Source organism: Pezoporus flaviventris, unplaced genomic scaffold, assembly GCF_033815535.1.
Source record: "Pezoporus flaviventris isolate CSIRO_AGI_PZ_B2104156 unplaced genomic scaffold, CSIRO_AGI_Pfla_v1 ptg000041l, whole genome shotgun sequence".
NCBI lineage: Eukaryota > Metazoa > Chordata > Aves > Psittaciformes > Psittacidae > Pezoporus > Pezoporus flaviventris.
In genome coordinates, this window is record NW_026892589.1 from 9,790,889 (window position 1) to 9,811,601 (window position 20,713).

General features: G+C 37.5%; 1 protein-coding gene across 10 annotated transcripts in view; it reads left to right on the forward strand.

Annotated features, from left to right (window-relative positions):
• Nucleotides 1-20,713, forward strand: part of RIMBP2 (RIMS binding protein 2) — a 136,889-nt gene that overhangs the window by 80,492 nt on the left and 35,684 nt on the right. For all 10 annotated transcript variants that reach the window (XR_009745720.1, XM_061466153.1, XM_061466152.1 and 7 more), the window contains 4 exons: nt 3,183-3,305; nt 8,513-8,617; nt 13,227-13,277; nt 19,085-19,289. Coding sequence is in view for 9 of the 10 variants with exons in the window: in XM_061466153.1 (XP_061322137.1) it covers nt 3,183-3,305; nt 8,513-8,617; nt 13,227-13,277; nt 19,085-19,289 (484 nt within the window). In the remaining variant the exon portion in view is untranslated. The remainder of the gene's footprint in view (nt 1-3,182; nt 3,306-8,512; nt 8,618-13,226; nt 13,278-19,084; nt 19,290-20,713) is intronic.

Here is a 20,713-nt window from a genome sequence, read left to right on the forward strand (position 1 = left end):
GCGTAGCCTTTCACTTCTAGCAACGTTAACTACATGCCATCCTTGCAGTGTGCTCTGATTGCTAACAGACCTCATGTTTTCCTTCTTGCATATAAGAGATTTTCAGAGGTAATTACTCAGGGTTTTCTCTTTGGTTTTGATTTGTTTTTACCACAAACAGTGAGCTCGAGGATAGGTTGTGCAGTTTAGATTACATTTTACTAATCACAAAGTGGGAAACTGTACAACTTTGGATGGAGGTTGGAGCAGAGTTAGGGCTCAGCCCTGAAGGGGAAAACCTGCCTAAAATAACTTATTCTTGTTCACCCTTGAGAGCTGTCCTGAAAAACAGGCCAACTGCATCCAATCAAATGGGGCTGGAGGAGTATTTATGCATTCTGTTATGTAGCACAGATAAAACTGCCGCTCATTTGTGCACAAGGTAGTGGCTGAAATTTGACTCTAGAAAGGAGGAAAAAGAAGCTAGCTACCTTAAATCCACAAAATGAAGCTGAAATTTAAATAGCTTACATGATTTAGTTTTGGTACTCTGCATAAGAGAAACAAAGTTGCATTCTGGGAGTCCAGTACATGTGAAAAGATTTTGTGGCCTTTAGGAGTGCTGTGACTCTGGGCTCTTATTTTCCTGTTCATTTGAATGTATATGGGATAGTGCTTTTATGTAAAAAGAGAATAGGCGTTATACATTCAGAATTTATTTCCACAATACTTGAAATCATACCATTTTCATGGTAGTTTTGTCAGTCATGTTCTCTGAACAGTTGTTTGAGAAATTGGCAGGTCTATAACGTCTAGAATCAAGGCATATGGTGGGTTATAAGGCTGGTGGAGCTTTTCACCAGTGAAACAAACTGCTGGTTTGCTTTGGTGAGCTGGTGTTCAGTAAGTAGTTTCTGTTCAAGTGTTCAGCAAGTGGAAGATGCTTTAGCAGCATTCTGGCTGTCATAACTGACTTAAATGAGGGCACATTTAGCAAGTGTGAAGGTTTGGGATGAAAACTAAATTGATTGGTGCATTGAACAGAGAAACATCAGAGATCAAAATGTTCCCTGTTTCTGCCATGAAATTTAAACTGTTTATGATGGCACTTTATTTAGGTCAACTGTTTTTGCCACTGGGAGCATTGATATTTTAATGTGCTCTCTGTAATTCAAGTTCATGTATATCCCATATGTTCTTAAACAGCCTGCTTGAAGAGAGCATTAAATTCACATTGAAGAACAAATGTTATCTAAAAAAAAAGAGCAAATGATAGACTCATCAAGTTTTATGCTGCCTTATGGGTTATATAAATGTGTCTATCACCACATTCTATGTGGTATACAATCTTCAAAGCAGAAAGTATAGGTAAGAATGCCCTGTAGGAATATTTAAAGTTATCAGTGTTCCTGGGAAAAGCATATAGCAGAAAGGTACCATAGGCTCAGTAGCTCCCCAAAATCACTCAGGTTGTGATGACTAGTAAGTTTCAGCAAATTCTTTACAAAGGTAGTAAGTTGGTGTCAACTGTTTTAGAGACAGGGAAAACTAAAGCCTGAGGAAAATAACCTTTTCTTGAAACTTGTTCAAAATATTGTACTTCATTCACTCTCAGTAAATAAACTGGGAATCACAGGCAATAACAAAATTGTGTTGTTGACAGTGATGCTTCATTGCTTCCTTTTTTTCCACTCCATTATTCTTCAACAATATACACTGACTGATCTGAGCAATGAAATGCAATCCAAAGGGTGCAGGAAGTTAGTAGATTCTGAAAATCCAATGTTTAATAGTTTCATCAGTTAGAAAGAAAAGAGGGAGGAGGAAAAGAAAAATGTGCACAGAAAAAAAAAATCATGAGGTTGACAATAATTGCATCAGTTCTTGTGGAAAACATGATTTGTTCCATTTTCATGTTTCTTTTTTCTAGTCCACTGCACCCTAAAGAGCCCTCTTGCAAAGATGAATACCAGGGCTGGCTGCGACCATTTAGATTGTTTGGTCTATGGCAAAATTTGCAAGTTAACAAACTGATGCCAGAAGGCAAATAGAAAGCCTGAATCAGTTTCCAAAACATTCCTTTAGAAAAGGTTCAGGAGATCTCCACCTCAGAGACTGCTTTAATGCCACTCATTCTTTACAAATCCTAAGGAATTACAGTAATTAAATTGGGAAAACAAAAAAAAAAACTTGTCACTTCCTTTGCTAAAGTGAGAAGGAAACATGAGCTGCACCCAGATGAAAGGCTGTGCTGCATCCCAGTACTTGGTACTGCTTTGCCTTTCTTTAGTCCATAAACCTGCCAGCATTGTTTGTGCTTCTGCCCTGTGTTGCAGTTAACAAAGGAAAACAGATGCTTCTTGGAACACTGTTCACTAAAAATAATATGGATCTTTCTTTTGCTTTCTTACCTTCTAAAAGCATTGCAGGGAAGTGGAAATAGTATGTCAACATTATGTATTTGATTTACCCAGGTGTTTATTGTTGAGGGGTTTTCAGTCTTAATGTAAAAATTGCAGTTCCTGATATGATACAAGCTATGAAAATCCTGTTGTCACATATCAATATGTGACACAAAGGCATAAGATGGTCAGAGATAAGAAATAAAATTTTCAGCTGATCTGATTTAAAGAAAGAACTTTTCTATGGCAGGATAAAATAGTTTAATATTTTATTTTCTTATTTTCTATGTGTGTTTATGAAGTAGTCACTATCATTGGTTCACAAAATCCTTTTATCGAAAGATTTAGTCTTACTGAAATGGTTAAGCTAGCACCAAGGTACTTAATTTAAGTCAATTTATACTAAAGAATAAAGGTGACTTATATTTCTATATTTATATTAGATTTCTGTGTCTAGATAGTATACCCATTTCTGATGCCTCTGAAATGCAGAGAAATAAGGAGTTGGTTGTCATTTATTTTAATACTTATCTAAATTTGCATAACTACAGTTTGGCTGCCAGATTGTAGTCCTTGTTGAAAGATGTTTCCTGTATGCCGGAATGAGATGCACACAATTTCCTCAATGAACATTTCATTCCATCTTTCATGCTTCTTTCCTAAGTTCTTTGAACTTTTTCTCCTCTTCCCATTTTAACATGCAGAAGTGTTTGTGACAGATATAGTTTTAATTAATTATAAGTTTGGACAATGATTACATTCTATTGTGTTGAATGTCTGTTGACATTCTGTTTTTTCTAGGTAAAATCAGACTATGACCATCTTAGAGAAACCCTTCTCAGAGTGACCAAAGAAAGAGATTTGGCTGTAAAGGGAAAACACCAGCTCCAAGCCAAGCTGGAGAACTTAGAGCAGGTCCTAAAGGTATGTATAATGCCATAAAATCCAACAATCCAGTACCTCTATTACTTGATTAATAGTGCTGATGTTCATTGATTAAATAAGATTCAAGTCAGTAGCTTGGTAAGCCAAACCTTGATGGATGGATCAGGAGTAACGGAGAAGGATCTGTGATGTGGTAGAAACACAAACTAGTTTGAATGAGCCACAGTTCCCAGTTTTTCTTAGCTGTAGAAAATACGGAAGCTGTGATGTGGAAAGCTGCCACTAAAACATGTCTTGAAGAGCATTAAGCAACTAAGATTATTAAAAAACATAACCCCAAACAAAAACCAAAACCCACAACAAAGAAGCCATGCAGTTACAGCTGTTTGCATCAGTGAGTAAACTGCACTGGTGAGTACTACAGTGAGACTTCTTGAGAGAGAAAACAATTGTAAACACTTGTCTGTAATTTGGACCATTTAGAAAAATGAAGGATGTTTTAAGTCTGTTTAGAATGTAAGATTGATCTGGTGCTGAAACTTTTCTGACAAACTGCCAAAGAGCTGCTTATTTTTCATCTTCTCAAGCCCAAAATTTTCCATTTTCAAACCATTGAAGTGACTAGCAAAGGAGGGATGAATGCCCTGGGAGCAGGAGATGGAAGTGCAAATAACTGGTCTGAGATCTTCAATTGTGAGCAAGGCTTTTCTTTGCAGACTGTTTTAATAATGCTAAGTGGCTTCAGCCAGTGCTTGTCATAACTGCAGTCGCTTATTTAAAGTTGGATTTGTTAATGATTTTGACTTGCATCAGACTCACTCTAAAAATGGGAAAAGTAGTTTTGCTGTTGGCTGCATCAGAATAGATCTGAGCATTTGGAGATGATTGTAGTTATGCAAATGGATACCTATCTGAATTTTAAGGAGAGGTTTTGTTTTGGCTTGTTGTATTGCTAGGATGTTGTTGAAACCCTCTCTCAAGTTTTATTTAATGTTGTGTAAGAGGTGAGGAGGAGGTCTGCCAGCCACAGGTGGAAATGAAAGGTGGTTATAAGTCACATCCCTCTTTCTGAGCCTCCAAAAGACTGTGGAGTTATCAGAGGTAAACTGACTGCTCTGTTGAACCAGCTTACTATAGCAGCTTCTAGAAGCATGAGCTGTTGAAATAACCTATTTAGGCAATGCCGAGGGGAGTTTCCTGTTCTATGTATTGTTGTGCAGTGAATTATCAGTGTCCTGTTTACCAGTCAGTAGGTGGTACTGATGGAAAAAATCTAGAATTATAATAAAAATAAGAAACACATCTATTGGGAAAGGAAAAATGAAACTGCCAAATTAAACAGAAGAGTGATACACTGCTATCTGTCTTTACACTAATACAACCTTTCCCAGGAATAAGTAGGAAGTTATTTCCTTCCTTTTCTTCTCTGGAATACAAACCTGGCAGTTCCACAGCCTTTATCACTAATTTTCTGTTTCACTGTGAGCCATGCGCTAGTACCTATAAAGTAGGATCAACACCTAGAAGCTGTGCCAACAGGTCTGGCTTGTCTGTGCTCCCTCTATGATGACTGTGGGATTCCAGCTTGATAGCTACAGAAATTCACTTCAGAGAGCTCGTGGTAGAAATATATGAGGAAAAAAGTCATAGAAAAGAAATGAACTGTGAATTCATAGCTCATAAAACAGCTGAGGATTAGATTATGCTCTAAATAAATTGGCATTAATTCTCATTTCATCAAATTAAAATACAAATTATTATTGTCTGGACTCCTGTGATACTAAAAACCCCACTTTCATGAGCAATAAAACCCTGTTCAGATGCTGATTTTGTGAGGCTTATATGGCTTTGAACACTTGAAACTACTCTAATAATGGATTCTGTTCTGTTTTCTTAAAACAGATTAAAGAACATACTTTCCTCTTTGGCCATACCAAACAGTTCCACTCTTTAATTAGATTATCTGCAGGCATTTGACTTAATTTTCCCAAATTTCTTCTGTAGAAGAGCTGAATCTGGTTATTTGACCGATTTTTCCTTAACTACTACTGCAGTAATACTTCTAATATTAGTGAGAGAAATATCCTGTACATCTCATAATTCTTACTGTTCTGTTTAACAACTCCTTCTAAAAAAATAACCCCAGACTTGTCTGGTGGATATAGGAATCCTGGCTTTTCATGTTCGGTAGTTCTGTCCCTTGAGCAGAATCCTTATGAGCTGGCAGAATTTGAACAGCCTTGAATAGTCTTGAAACCTTTTTAGCACTAAACTATGCCCAAGCAGATGCAGTTAATTGTATATTTCACATGTGTCCTCATATGCTCAGGAAATAAGTAGTTTGAAAAAATGGTTTACAGTTTTCCAATCATTGGAAAGTTTTGAGAAATATTTAGCCTTGTTTCCCTGTCAGAAGAGGAATTCAGTTTCTCTTTTGAGAAATTCAGGATGTATCAGCACAGCAGAAAAGGGAAGATAAAGAACTGCTGAACTAGCTAATTTCTGAGAATCTTCACAGTGCCTCTCACATAGAACCGTTCTGATTTTCTGATGTGTTCAGCCAGCTTTTCCCATTCATTCCACTGTAATGGTGCCCACCCATCTGCAAGCGCAGATGAGAAGTCCTTTTGTAAGAGTACTTGGGTGGGAATTAAATTTACTCCCCATTCAGCATCATGTATGAGTTCTGTCTCATAAACAAGACTTTAGGACTTTAGTTCGTGAAAGCCATTGGAGTTTGTTCTAGCACTAACCAGTTGCACATTTTAGAACTGTGTGAGTCCCTGCTATAGGAAAGGATGGGTTCCTTTGTTTCCTTTATTTTGTTTGCAGCTCTAGTCAACTGAAATGGTTGGAACTATGATGGACTATTCATTGTGAAATGCGGAACCTGGAAAAACAACTGTTTGAGCGGGTCCCTGAATTGTTATTTCAGAAACAGCTTATACTGCACAACCATCTAGCTCTGTAGTTTGAAAGAAGCTATTTCAGATGTGGATTTGCTTTCTGACGTTAGAGTAACATTACTAGGACCTCTAGAAAGGGTGCAAAAAGAAAATTGCAAATATACATGTCTAAAAAGTTCTAACCCGCTTCACATTAAGGACAGTGATAGCAAGGACAAATGGAATGTAACCACCTTCAAAAACCATGGCAATGTGATCACTGTAAAAGTCAGTCCTGAAGGAAGATGCAGAAGAAATTCAGCAGCATAGAGCTTTCTCCCTGCTGGTCTTCTAGTGATTCCTGAAGTCCTTCTCTACTTCCCTAACCTATTCCCCTCAGGCTTGGAAGAAGAAATGACAACAGCTGATGTGCAGATATGAAGTGCAAAACAGATTTGCAGACAGAACCGATTTGTGAGCAGAGCAGGAGGGGAGGAACTGCTTCTGGTTTGGGGGAGATTTAATTGCTGTGCCAGGGGAGGGACAGATGCTGGGGTGAATAGATCCTTGCTGCTTTAAATAGTAAGTAGATCATGACAATACTAAAAATGACAGAGAGGTACTTTTAGGTTTACACAGATGACCAAATAGTTTCTTTTGACCTTAACATCTGTGAACTGTAGATCATTAAATACATATTTTAGGAAACAGAGAAATTAAAAGCTGAATTTTATAGATTCACTGTGTGGTCATGGTATTAATTATTTATTGATGTCTCCAAAGGACTAGAAATGTTCTGTAGTAGCTTTTGTAAAAGTAATAAGAACTTAACAGTATCAAATAATGCTGTACCAAATCTGGTACTAAATCTTGAGAGAATGAAGTGAGACCTTTGGTTTCTTACTAATAATTAAAGGTGTAAGAATGACTTGATAGCCCCACTATTTCTTGAATATAAGAAATATGCTGATGCTCCATCATTGTCAAGTTTTACGTAAGACTTGATGGAAGCTGCTGAGCTCAGTAAATTTAAATCATAATACTGGTTAGCAAAAATAGGTGATGTTCATTCAGATGAGGTGAGAATCAGAACCATTATTTTTGGTCCTTGTTAAATATGGAGAATAGATTCTACCCCTTAACAGATCCATTTAACTTTTCTACTATGTGCATACTTTTCTATGTGCATACTTCAGAAATGCTGACAGTCAGGACACTGAATCCTCACAACATTCCTGGAAAGTAAGCCTTAGCTGAGAGTGAAAACTGGTAAATTGGAAAGATCTTTGATTTTTTTGTTGTTGTTGTTTCTAATTAATACATCAAATAAAACTAAAAACTTCCCAAGCAGAGGCCAAGGGGAGTATTGGAGACATTTCTGCTTTCTTTGCAAACATGCCCAAATTGAGAGAAGGCAGCCCCCCTGTGCTGTCCATTTTTGTTGTGAGTAACATAGGTTAGCAATATGCTTGATAAAATTTTCTCCCATACACAATTAGGCATGTGCTGATTCCTAATAGGTTTGTGTGAAATAACTCATGGTGCTGCAGATAAGATATTGTGCCTCTGTTCTGTGAGTATTATGGGAATAATATGTAATTTGGAAAATAAAAACCTTTAGTCCCAGTTTCGCCAGAGAGATCAGAATCTATAGAGATCTTTCTTAACTCCCATTTATGAACAGGGTGTTTGAAAGTTATAATGATATTGGGAGAATAATATTAACTTGTAATGAAAAAGATTTCTATCTGCAAGGGTATCTTGACAAGTTTCTGCTCTTCCCAAGAACCTTTATCATATTGCTTTGAATCATTAGTAGCAACTGTACTTTGAAAGTTGGTTTTGAGTACCGTATAGTCACTTCTGTTCAAATTGACCTCTGGTAGTTTTGCTTTAATTTGCTATAAATAATAGAGATTAGCAAACGTAAGCTATTTCTGTGGGTCATCATTTGCAAAACAAATCACAAAAAAAGCGTATCATAGATAAAGAGGCACTTAGGGAGTTGTCAAGCTATTTTTAGTCCCAATCTTTAATTTTTCAGCAAAATGCCATATATAAATGTGTGCCTGATGAATAAACTGGGTACTGTTCACTTGTGCATCACAGAGGCATATCACTGGCAATGACAGTCATATATCCTAAGAGATTGCTGTCAGAATGCCTGAGTTTAGCATTGGCGATGTGCCTCTAAGTACTGACCATATTAAAATCCCATCCAGTTTCCCTGTTGCCTACCAGTGATACCAGAGATCTTTAATGTAGAGAAGAATATCTGCATGCCTGGGAATGGCAGCATGTTTGACTGCAGGTAGAATGCGTTAAAGTCTCCTGATAGTTTTTCTGCTTCCTTTGAAACAGCATATGCGAGAGGCTGCTGAACGGCGGCAACAGCTGGAGTTGGAGCATGAGCAAGCCTTGGCTGTTCTCAACGCCAAACAGCAGGAAATTGAACTCCTGCAGAAGGTAAGTGGAGAAAGGGAAAGTCAGGTAGAAAAGTGAATTGCAGTGACAAGAGCACAGGTCACGGAACAGATCTCTTGGTTTGAAGGAATTTAAACTGCAACCACCAGACTGGTTCCTGCATGATTGCTGATGCACTTGTAACAAGTGGATGTTTACTGTTGGGTTTACATGGCTGTACTAATTGATTTATAAATGTTAATGCAGGCTAACATTAACCTGACCAATATATGTAAATCCTCAGTAGGGAGAAAATTGATACAAATACATCTATTTCCTCTGTATTTCCATTGCTTCCATCTATATTGGTTCAGGAATATTTGTTCATTCTTTAAATGTCAGGAAGGAAGGAATCTGGTCTTCATTCCATGATCGGTGTTGGGACCGGTCTTGTTTAACATCTTTGTCGCTGACATGGACAGTGGGATTGAGTGCGCCCTCAGCAAGTTTGCCGATGACACCAAGCTGTGTGGTTCGGTTGATACGCTGGAGGGAAGGAATGCCATCCAGAGGGACCTCGACACACTTGTGAGATTGGCTGATGCCAACCTCATGAGGTTTAACCATGACAAGAGCAAGGTCCTACAGCTGGGTCAGAGCAATCCCAGGCACAGCTACAGGTTGGGCAGAGAAGAGATTCAGAGCAGCCCTGTGGAGAAGGACTTGGGGGTGTTGGTTGATGAGAAAATGAACATGAGCCGGCAGTGTGCGCTTGCACCCCGGAAAGCCAACCGTATCCTGAGCTGCATCAAAAGGAGCATGACCAGCAGGTCGAAGGAGGTGATCCTGCCCCTCTACTCTGCTCTTGTGAGACCTCACCTGGAGTATTGTGTGCAGTTCTGGTGTCCTCAACATAAAAAGGACATGGAACTGTTGGAACAAGTCCAGAGAAGGGCCACGAGGATGATCAGGGAACTGGAGCACCTCCCGTATGAAGACAGGCTGAGGAAGTTGGGGCTGTTCAGCCTGGAGAAGAGAAGGCTGCGTGGAGACCTCATAGCAGCCTTCCAGTATCTGAAGGGGGCCTATAGGGATGCTGGAGAGGGACTCTTCATTAGAGACTGTAGTGACAGGACAAGGGGTAACGGGTTAAAACTTAAACAGGGAATGTTTAGGTTGGATATAAGGAGGAAATTCTTTCCTGTTAGGGTGGTGAGGCACTGGAATGGGTTGCCCAGGGAGGTTGTGAATGCTCCATCCCTGGCAATGTTCAAGGCCAGGTTGGACAAGGCCTTGGGTGATATGATTTAGCGTAAGGTGTCCCTGCCCATGGCAGGGAGGTTGGAACTAGATGATCTTAAGGTCCTTTTCAACCCTAACGATTCTATGATTCTATAATCAAAATAGGGGAATCCACCATTTTCTTGTCAGTTGGCTGGAACAATTAATCATTCTCACTGACATAATAATGTTTTGTTAGGATTTTTTTTGGCTTTCTGTTCCAGACAGTGGCAGTTCTTATCATCTATCTCCACTAAATTAGATTCAGGTCAATTCCTTGTCAAGGTACTTGCGCACCATAGTTGCAAAAGCTGCAGTTGTCTCAGTACTACTGTTGATTTTTCCAGTTGCTTGACTAGATGAAAACACAAATAATAATGCTAATGATAATTTGGTAGAGAATTGGCATGGAGAGACATTCTCAGCAGAATAAAAAGATGCATCTAAAATAGTTTTCTTGAAATAGAAAAACTTCACTTGGCCAAATGAGATCTTCAGTTAATTTTCTTTTAGCCTTTTGCAATTAATCTATTCGGGCATATTTCAAAAACTCATTTATAGTTATATTAACCTGTCATTATTTGAACTTCCATGTAAATTTTGGATTTAAATTTCTTGGCAAAGCAAAAAAAGGTGCGGCTTTTCTTCTTGCTAAATTTTGTTACCTTCTTCTAATAAATCCACATTACATGAGTCTTTTTGTTACAGATTGGCAACAGGAAACTAATCTCTGTAATACTGTTTTCTCCAGTCATTTTTTGTTAAGCTGTAGCAAGACAGGCTTCAAACACAAACAAGGTTTTATTGTATGTGGTATTGTACTCAATGTGACTAACTCAGCATCTGTAGCCAGTGATTAAATTCTTGTTCAGTGGACCTGAAGTAGCATGGAGTATAAGACTATTGATGTTAAAAATGACTATCTAATAATCATTTACCAGAAGTTTTACTAGAATTTTAGATTAGAATTCCTATACTAAAATCCACCAGAACAAATTGTCTATACATTACTTAGCAGCATTTAAGAAATAATTCATCCTTCCCACTAGTTTCATTCATTAGCGTGAAATATTTTTCCTTGGACTTTGCACAAGTACTTGTTTCTGCCCTGAAACATCTAATTCTGAATGAGATTAAGTCGCTATTGTCTTTTTTAATTCCAATTGCCTTTCATGATAAGAATCTGTGACAACATAAACAAACATTCCAGCCATCGCATCTCTTGACAAAATCCACTTGTGATATTCATTCTAGATACCACTCAACAAGAAAAAGGCCTTGATTTGATTTTCAGACCTTCCAAGGTCAGATTCTTTTCCATCATAACATGCTTAAGATGCTTAGTTGCTTCTGTACTGTTATTATTAATTCAACAGGATAAGAATGAAGACCAGATTCGTACATTGTATGGGTAGAAGAGGGAAAATATTCAAAACACAGGAAGATTTTGGGAGGATACCTATGCTGTGCACATTTCTACCTTGTAGAGAGTTATGCAAGATCCTGTGACTCTCTAGGTATGGTAGTGGAAATAAGCACAGATTAATTTGTCCTTCTGTAGCCTCTAGGCTGCGGATGTCCAACACACCTCCTTTCCAACATTACAGTGCAATGTATATTGACAGGAAAATAATTTAAGTAAATGTGTTACCTAAGTAACTATAAAGCTTTTCACCATTAAACAGGAATTGCTGACTCACATTTCACCCAGAGATGACCTCCCAATGTACCAAGTACATATGTGTTAAATTCCTTCTTCCTTTTTTAATTGAAGTCACCTAATTACTTTAAAAAGTACCATAAAATTAAAAGTAGTGACTCCCCAGGCAGTAACAGGTGGCGTTTCACAGTGTGTCTATCTTGTTGCTGTTGTGAAGTTCCTGATGAAACGCAGAAATGTGTACTTCAAAACAAAGGAAGTTGCTGGTGCAGTCTGATGCATTTGGTGATATGTTTTGATATTCTAAATAAAAATCCACTGTGTTTTTTAGTATGTGTACACACTGATCAGATTTCCAGCCTAAAAGGAAGAATATAATATTGTTCATCAAGGTTTTGTGCTGATGGGGAATCAGATGGTCTTTTTCTCCAAGAAAGCCTTAATACAAGACAGTTTGATGTAAAAGAGAGATAGCTATTGATGCAGGTTTTCTAATCCTTTATCAAGAACTCATATTCTGGGTAGATTTTATTAAACTTGTAATGATGGACAACACAAGACTTTATGTCACCTGTCATCATATTTGGTAATGTTCGTGGAGCCAATATTTATCAGGTGCTATCAGTAAGACTTATTACAGTATAGGAAGAAATATGACTCTGCATGCAGGTCTGAAGGAGGATTTATTACTGTGCATGACAGTGAAGTATAGCTTGCATGTATGTTTTCAGTTGTGACTTTATGGCTTGACCCAGCTTCCACTGAAACCAGTAATAGAGTAGGGTAGCCCTCACAGATGATGAAAATGAAGTTAACATAGCTGTGCCAGTGTCCATCATGGGAATTTCTGGCCCATTAAATTAGAAAGTCTGTAGGGTGTTGACTTTTGCAAAATTGGAGAGTTTTAAGACTTGCCTTTGATGAGGAATGTGCAGACTGTGGTCTTTGGGTTACACTAATAAAGGAGCAAAGAGGCAAAGTTAGTGTATCATACTGCTCTCAGCCTGATAAAATGGTTAATAAAACATTTTGCTTACCTGGGGCAGGCTTCAGTAAAGAAGACAGTGAAAACTTAAATGGAAATAAAGTAAGCATAACACAAAGGTTTAGACTTTTCCCTACCAGAAATTTATAACTGAATTTCTTACCATAAAATAAACTTTTCTGCAATTCCTTCTTTTCTTCTTTGTCTCAGTTGAACAGACTGTAATGTTGCACACCTGTTTACAGACAAGCTTTTTTGTGGTTGCCTTGAAGTGTTCTGTGAACTATTTATTTAGATGATAACACTGTTGCTACATGTGAAGAATGAGCTTAGGTTTTGTGTTGCTTTCTCCTAGCTGGTGTTGTAGGTGTGTGCACCTCCTGCAATGTAGAATAACAAGCTCATTTTTCAGTTTTAATGTAAAGGGTTTCAGAGATACTTCTGGTGTGTTCTTGTCTCGCAGTGTATTGAGCATGCTTGTCTTTGTACCACAAAATACCAGTGCTGCTAACATTTGCTGAGATTCAGTCTCCTAAAAATAAGCAGTTATTTCAGTGGCTTGGAACCAAATCTCTGTAGTAATATTGGCAGAGCCACCCCTTCAAAATCGTAATTGGCTTGGGATTTGAGTATACAGTATGCTGCTTTCTGTGGTTAGAGCATACTACATGTGGTATGACTAACTGATTTTTTTTTTCTTTCTGTTTCCTCTTTCCCTTTCCCTTTTCTGTTTTTATAAAATCAAGGCTCAGGTTGAAGCTAAGAAGGAACATGAAGGAGCAGTTCAATTGCTAGAGGTAAGAAGATACCCTTTGTGTTACCTTTGCTTGTGGAGGTTCCACTCTGTATGTGATTACTGTACAGTATCATCACTTTGAAAGTTCAAATAATATGTAGGCATCTACTTTTTTTTTTTTTCTCTTCTAGTGTAATTGCATCCTTTAAAGATTATAATTCAGATAGGAGTGTATTAAGCTGAGCTGTTGGAAGTGATGGATGTGTGTACCTCACTTTTTCCTTGTATAGAATAGAAATGTTGGTACTGTGTTTTGTAAAATACTGTCAGGTATATAAAAAAGGAAGTGATTAATTGTGGGAATTATTATTATCTGGGCTGGAAATATAGCTGCAAATACCAATAAGTTACCTAACGTTCCTAATTAAATACTGTGTAGTCAGCCGAAAGCAACATGCTAAAGAGCCAAAATTTTTAAACCTAATAAAAGAATTTGGACACTGAAAAACCTTCAAAGGGCGTAGTAGACAGAGACCACTTCATTCTTCTTACTGGAAAACTGTATTTTCTAGGCAGCCTGAACTGGGCATTCGAAAACCACAGGCACCAGATACACATTCAAATTTTTAATTAGAATCATCGCATGATTCTGTTTGGAAGGGACCTCCCTGCTCAAAGAAGGGCTCTCTTCAAAATCACTGTAGGCTGCTCAAGGCTTTGCCCAGTCCATTTTTAAACATCTCTGGGAATAGAGATATGACAGCCCACACGGGCAGCCTCTTTCAGTCTTTGAGCACTTTCATTATGAATAATATTATTCTTGTATCCTGTCAGCATTTTTCTCTGGATGCTACCCATGTTCATTGCCTCTAATCCTATTGCTGTTTATCACCAGCAGTGGCCTTTCTTAGCATTTCCCAGCTATGCTGCAATACGTTTGTAGAATTTACCAGTGACTATTGGATTTAGTAAGTAAATGCTGTTAAATAAATAAAATTTTGAGAGATGGTTCAGATATCTGATTTACTAACTTTTAAGGCACTAACTACCTGCACATACTGACATCATCCATAAAGGCAGCATCCCTCATAAAGATAAAAAAAGTCAGTGTTTTCATTAGTAATTGCTCATAGCAGTTATGACCTTGGCACAGGATATTGCCTCTAAATTCAATAGTAGCTTTTCAAGCTTTCCTTCGACTCCTTATTCCTAAAAATCTCCAGTCTAGTCTTTGATTTAGTCTTTGCCTAAAGATACGGAACTGCATGTGGCTTGTATAGAAGTGACATGGAGAATAGGAGCAAATTCTCACTCAGATTCAAAACCCATTAGATTTTCTGTCAGTTTTAGTTTGAATAAGGAAAAGTGTGCAAAACCTCTTTGTTCTAGGTTTGAGTTAAATTTTTAGTGGTTTTAAACTGAGACTCTTATAATAATGGAACCTTTAGAATGGATACATACAGTTATGGTTAAATTACATAGGAAACCACAAAGATTCTAATTGAAATAAATTAATACACTCAAATATCTGACTGGTGCTGACAGAACTTTTTATTCCCTTTGCTGCTTCTGTTTAGAAATGCAGGCTGACCTACAGTTTTGGGCAAGATAGGACAAATTACAACAATGTATAGCAGAAATTAGAGCTCCTGTAAGAAGATTCCTAAAGCAAACAATTCCTCCCTAGTTTTTCAGCTTGAAGAACAGATTCCTTAATTTCCAATCATATTTTTTGAAGGATAAGGTTAAGTGTCAGAAAATACAGATGCACAAGTAAACCAGTTTTTCTGCCTGAGGAAAAGAAAAGGCACTGGATGGTTATTTGGTCTTAACATAAAATACATATCATAAATAACCTGGGATATTATAGATTATAGCAAGTGCATTGTCAATATTTCAGTTAAAAATCTGTTCTAAGCAGAAGGTGATTTCTTTTTACCATTTTCTGTCTGAGCACTTATTGGTCGTGTATTGATGGAAGGTGTTTTCTGTGATGCATTGATCATCTTAAAAAATAAAAATGTTTATTTGTATCTGTGAAAGTTATTATTCCCACAGAATGTTTCACTCATTCCCACAGAATGTTTTACTCATTGGCTTTCGTTATCATCGCGTATGTTAAGTTTGTCTTTCCTTTAAGGTTATAATATTAAATTATTATTTAATGCCTGGTGGAAAGTATGTGATGCAGGAAAAGAGAAGTAGAAACAAGGCAGGCAAATGGTTGTTCCCGCCTCAAGCTAATCAGAATTCCCATTTAGCTGATTTGTCTGTGACCTCTGATTTGCATAACCCCATTGTTTCCTAAGCTTTTGCTTTTCATTGCCATGAGCCTATTAATTTTCAGCGTTTTATTTAATGTGCCTTTTGCAATGTAAGATCAGCAGCGGTATTGATTTCTGGAATGTTCTGTAGTGTGGTTTGTGTTAATGCATGTTTTTATGCGTGTTAATTGTTCTAATGTATTTTGCTTTGAAATGTAAAAAAAGTGCTCAAAACTGTTTTTATTTCTTTGTTTATTTCACATCTCTTTGTTTACTGTGTCCTATTTGGAATTTATTGCTTTGCACTTCATCCAGAACACCTTGGACAGCATGCAGGTATTTTAGGGCATAAATTCTCCTTTCCTTGTCATGAATCTTGCACTTTGACCTTTAAAATGAGTATGATAGTCCTGCCTAACCTTGCATGGGATGCGTGCTAGAACCATTGTTACACAAGCATGCTTGGCATTTATTGACCTCATACCAAATCACTTATATCAGAAGTTTTTTTTCTACAAGAGATTGCTTTTCAAATCTGGCATGACCTAATGAAAACCCAGAAGCTGGTTTTGACAGCTTATTTCTGGTGAGCATGCCCAGTAGGAATGGTTTGGTAGTTTATTCAAGATGGTGCCTTTCTGACTGTGTGGATTTTGTCTGAATTCAGATTGTTTCTTTGTTAATACAGAGATAATTTTATGTGATATTTTCTCCTTAAGTTGAATGCTTGAGCCATCTATTGAAAGCCATTGCTGCTGTGTAAACAGTTAAACCATGAAATGAATATGTGAGCTAATTACTAGTCTGAATTCAAGCTGTCCACCTGGAAAGTTGCTCATTGTCATATCTGTCTTGTGTGAACAGTATTTTTTGTAATGGATGAAGTCTGCTTCATTTTCCATTTAAGAAGCTGTTTACATTTTAGAAATAGCTCTCTGTATTGTATGAGAAACTTGGCAAGTACCAGGTGGCATACATTCAAGTGTGGTCTGGAGCAGAGAATGTGTTTTCATACAGCCACTGCTATAGAACCAGGTTTAGGGAGATTTGGTAGACCTGGCACTTTTATGTTGTTGTTAGGATAGGCTATACCACAATATAGAATAAAAATTCTTCTGAGAGCATAAGCACATGCCTTGCTCTGCAGTGACATCCAACACGTAGATTTTCCACAGGGAGGTGAGTCGCTGGGTAACAATAAACCTGCCTCAACTGAAAAAACAAAGATGGGGACGGGCCGCTTCCCACCAGCGCTGTTGTGGATTTTAGGACAATTTGTTCTTTACTTAGTAACAGCTTTGTACTCACTTCTAACTCACAACCTTGATAGAAAAGTAGTGAAGGCATTTTTCATCCAGGCTTCGTACTGTCATGAAAGAACAACTTGAAGTTTGTAGATGCTCAAAAGAAAAGTCAAACTTATAGTTACATATGAAATGCAAAGAAGTTTTAAATTAATAAATAATACATTAAAATAATATTTTTCCAAATTTTTTTTTAAGGCAGCCTTAGCATCTTGTTCAGGTCTGGATTTGATGCTTTTATTTTTTATTTAATGATAGGGTTTCTATAACTGCATGTGGAAAGGTCAGTATATATTTTTAGTGAGTTGAATACCTCATCCTTAAGCTTCCCATTGGAAAGAGGGGATCTAAAAACCCACATCAGTTTACTACTTTCTGTGTTTAATGTTCTTTTAAAATTGTACATAGATGAATTATTCATGCACCAAATTAACAAGTAGCAAAGGCTTATATTTTGGTTGCTCAAAACCATGGTGAGAAGATGAAAGACAAAAAACCCACCAAAAATCAAAGCATTTAATGTTTATGTAAAACTCCCACAAGGTCTCTCTAACCGTATTGTTTTCTGTTTCATAATGAGGCAGGTAGATACCCTTGAGACTTCTTTGGCAGAACTAAATTAATTTGTGTTTTATGAATACGAAGAAATTATCTCCTCAAAATTCACTGTAGCTTTAAAAATATATTTGTTACAAAAGAAAGGAACAAACAGTACCACCTGCTGTGGTAGGAAATTGAGATTTTTGTGTTCTTCTGGGGACTATAAGTATTTTGTTTGTCCTTAGCTGTGCTAAGCTCTTTTTATAGTTATATGTAATATATGTTGTTTTCTTGATATGTAGTATGTGCAGGTCTTTTTATATGAACTGAGAACATTTTTCTTTCAAGAAAAAGATGTTCAGTACAATTAAATGAATCCAACTGGTATCCGGACTTCCTTTGTTAGTTCAGTTGTTTAACTAGGCATATACTATGAAGGGGGTTTTAACGAAGGGAAGTCATGTTTGTTCATCATAAAGCATCAGATTAGGATATAATTTATTAGCTGTTTACATAAGGAGTTTATTACTGTCTTTGTTGAGCTACTTCTGCCTGTTTGGGTGGCAGCACATAAGACCACGAGTGCTCCCTAGGTCTAAAATGGTACTTTTGCTCTGACACATTTTCGGAGTACAGAACAACTGTTTGCCCCTGTGTGAAAATCAGACCTCACAACTGAGCTTCTCAGGAGCTTTGCTGGTTCTTCAGTATTTGCAACACGTGTTATTGTGCTCTTTCCTTACTCTCTGGGCACTGTAGGTTTGTGGGGTTTCTTTTTGGGAATATCTGATAGTGTATGCAAATAGATACACAGGCTGTTTATAAATGCAGATTGAAATTTAAATGCATTCTATTGAAAAAAATCATTGTATCTTAAATTTAGCTGGTACAATGAATGTGCAGATTTGGATTTCACATTTTCACTCCCCTTATGAATGTTTTGAGTAAAAGTTGTAAAGTCATAGGTTCCCTTTGTCATTTCTTTCAGCCAGGGAATCTTTCCATCACTTCATCCATTTTTTCACATCAGGAATTCGTAAACTGTATGTAGGCAGATTTCCCAAGTCAGCACACAAGTTTATCTTTGAAGTTCTGTTTTGTTGAAGGCTGATGCCTCAAAATAAAAATGTTTGCCAACAATGACATTTTGGTACTTCTCACAAGCTTACACACATTCTCCTCTTGGCTGGTGTCTGGATTACTTCTGTGTGTTTTGGCATCTGTAGTGAGGAGCATTATTTTTGCAAGGGAATTCAGCCAGTAGCTAGGCTCACATTCTGCATGAACCATTGTTTGCCTTTTTTTGTTGTTGTTGGGTTTTAATACATAAATGTTAATCTATCAACTCAGGAGTCTTCAGCTTAGTAACAGAGGAATGGCAAACCTCAGAAATACATCTGAGGTTTAAGAAAAGTTGGAAGAGTGCACAAAAGTGACATTCAGATGTGTGTAGAAGTCACAAAGCTCCAGGATCTGTTTGCAGGTGTTCTTGGCAGTGATTTTGTTCTAGCAGTGCCAAAAATACAATGAGGAAATTTCCCTTTGGAAATTGGGGATTAAAGGAATACTTACTGCGATATTACAGAGATACTAAAAGGTTTTGTTCTAAACATGGGTGAGAATTTAGGGGCAGAAAAATGTGATTGTAGGCCTGTGCATCCCAAATAGTTTGCCTATCCTGGCTTCCTGGTACTGTAGGAAAATCTGATGCAGTCACAGCTCGCTCTGAACTCAGTCTGTGTGATGTCTTGCTTGTGCAGGCCAAGGTCCGAGAGCTAGAGGAGAAATGCCGGACGCAGAGTGAGCAGTTTAACCTCTTATCCAGAGAGCTGGAGAAGTTCCGACAGCAAGCAGGGAAGATTGATCTCCTGAGCAGTAACTCAGTGGCATCCTCAGATATCTCTGGTTCTCCCGGTAAATCTCTATCCCAGTTAATGAATGGAATAGCCACTTCTATAGGCAAAGGTAAGGACCAGCATTTTATCTGTAGTTACCTGCTGTACCCTGTACGTTTTAAGGTGTAACTTGATGTAAATACAGTTTGCTTCTACAAATGGAGGACAGAATTTGCTTTGTTCCTGTTTTGTGACTTGTTTAAATTTCAGAGTATCTTTTAAGTCTTCACTGAGGTTGTTCCAGTTTTATTCAGGCACTGCTTTGAGTGGAATTGTCTCTTGTTGAGTGTAGTGACGAGAAACGTGTTTAGAGTTAAAATGTTGTATTCTTTATGTAAATATCTGCTTCTCCTGGAAGAATAAAGACTGACCTTCACTGTTTCAGGGAGAGGGTTAGATCTGCTGTCTTACTGAAATAGCAGTTCATGAGAAAAGAACGCCCCCCCTCCCCCCTTGCATTCGCTATTACATAAAAGAAACTTGTAAATAGACCTGGGTAAAAAATGGAAAAACTGCATGGAGTATTTTGCCAAGCATGGAAATGTATTTGGTTTAATTGCATTTGTTCAACAGAAAAGGCATTTCCCCATACAAACTTGGAAGTAGAACATTAGGAAAACATTTCAATGCAAGCAAACACTGACTACAAAAACACAGGTACAGTCACAGTGATTTTGATTGGAAAGGGGCTTCATGGGATATATTTTAATAGAACTGAATAGGAATATTATCTACAGTTGCTTACTAAATTACACCTATATTATTGGTCTTTCACATATAGTGCTCAGTAACTTCAGCCCAGTATGTGTTTTTCCAAGTGAATTTCTGTCAGGTCATATCCTGTTGCCAGAGGCAGCTTCTCCTCCTAAGTACATGACTTTGTTAACCATTCATTATTCATAAGAAAATTGCGAAGATGAAGGCAAGAGGTTACCTGAAGACACTTGAAACTAACTTGCATGCAAATCATGTTAGACTGTACATTTTAACTGTGTTGTTATCAAGGCTGCAGAGTATGCTTACCAGCTCAGTATCATCCATGCTAGAATGACTTTGTAACTACCCGTTCCACAAAGGAACACTTGTCAGGTAATTTCCATTACTTACAAATTCCCCCCAGGTTGTTTTAAAATCAGTATGAAGAGGAGCTGGGAAAATGAAGTAGTCTTGACTTTTCATCTTCCTAAGTTTCTAGAAAAAATTTGAGGCATAGTGCCTAGAAATCACAAGTCATTTCCCTATCATTACAGATGAGCAGTTATTTTCAGTGAAGGGTGCTAAACTCAATGTGAAATCAAGTCAAAAGGAACCAAGGTGACATCCTTCTTTCATTTCACTTCAGTAACTTTGTACATTGTATGCCTTGGGTTTTTGAACACAAATTTGAGCTGTTTGTGGTCTTGCCCACTGTGCTGCATACTTGTTTAGAGGCATATCTGGAGCTGCAAGTCTTACATAAGTGGGTGTTAAAGTGCGCTAAATAGAGAATTCAGA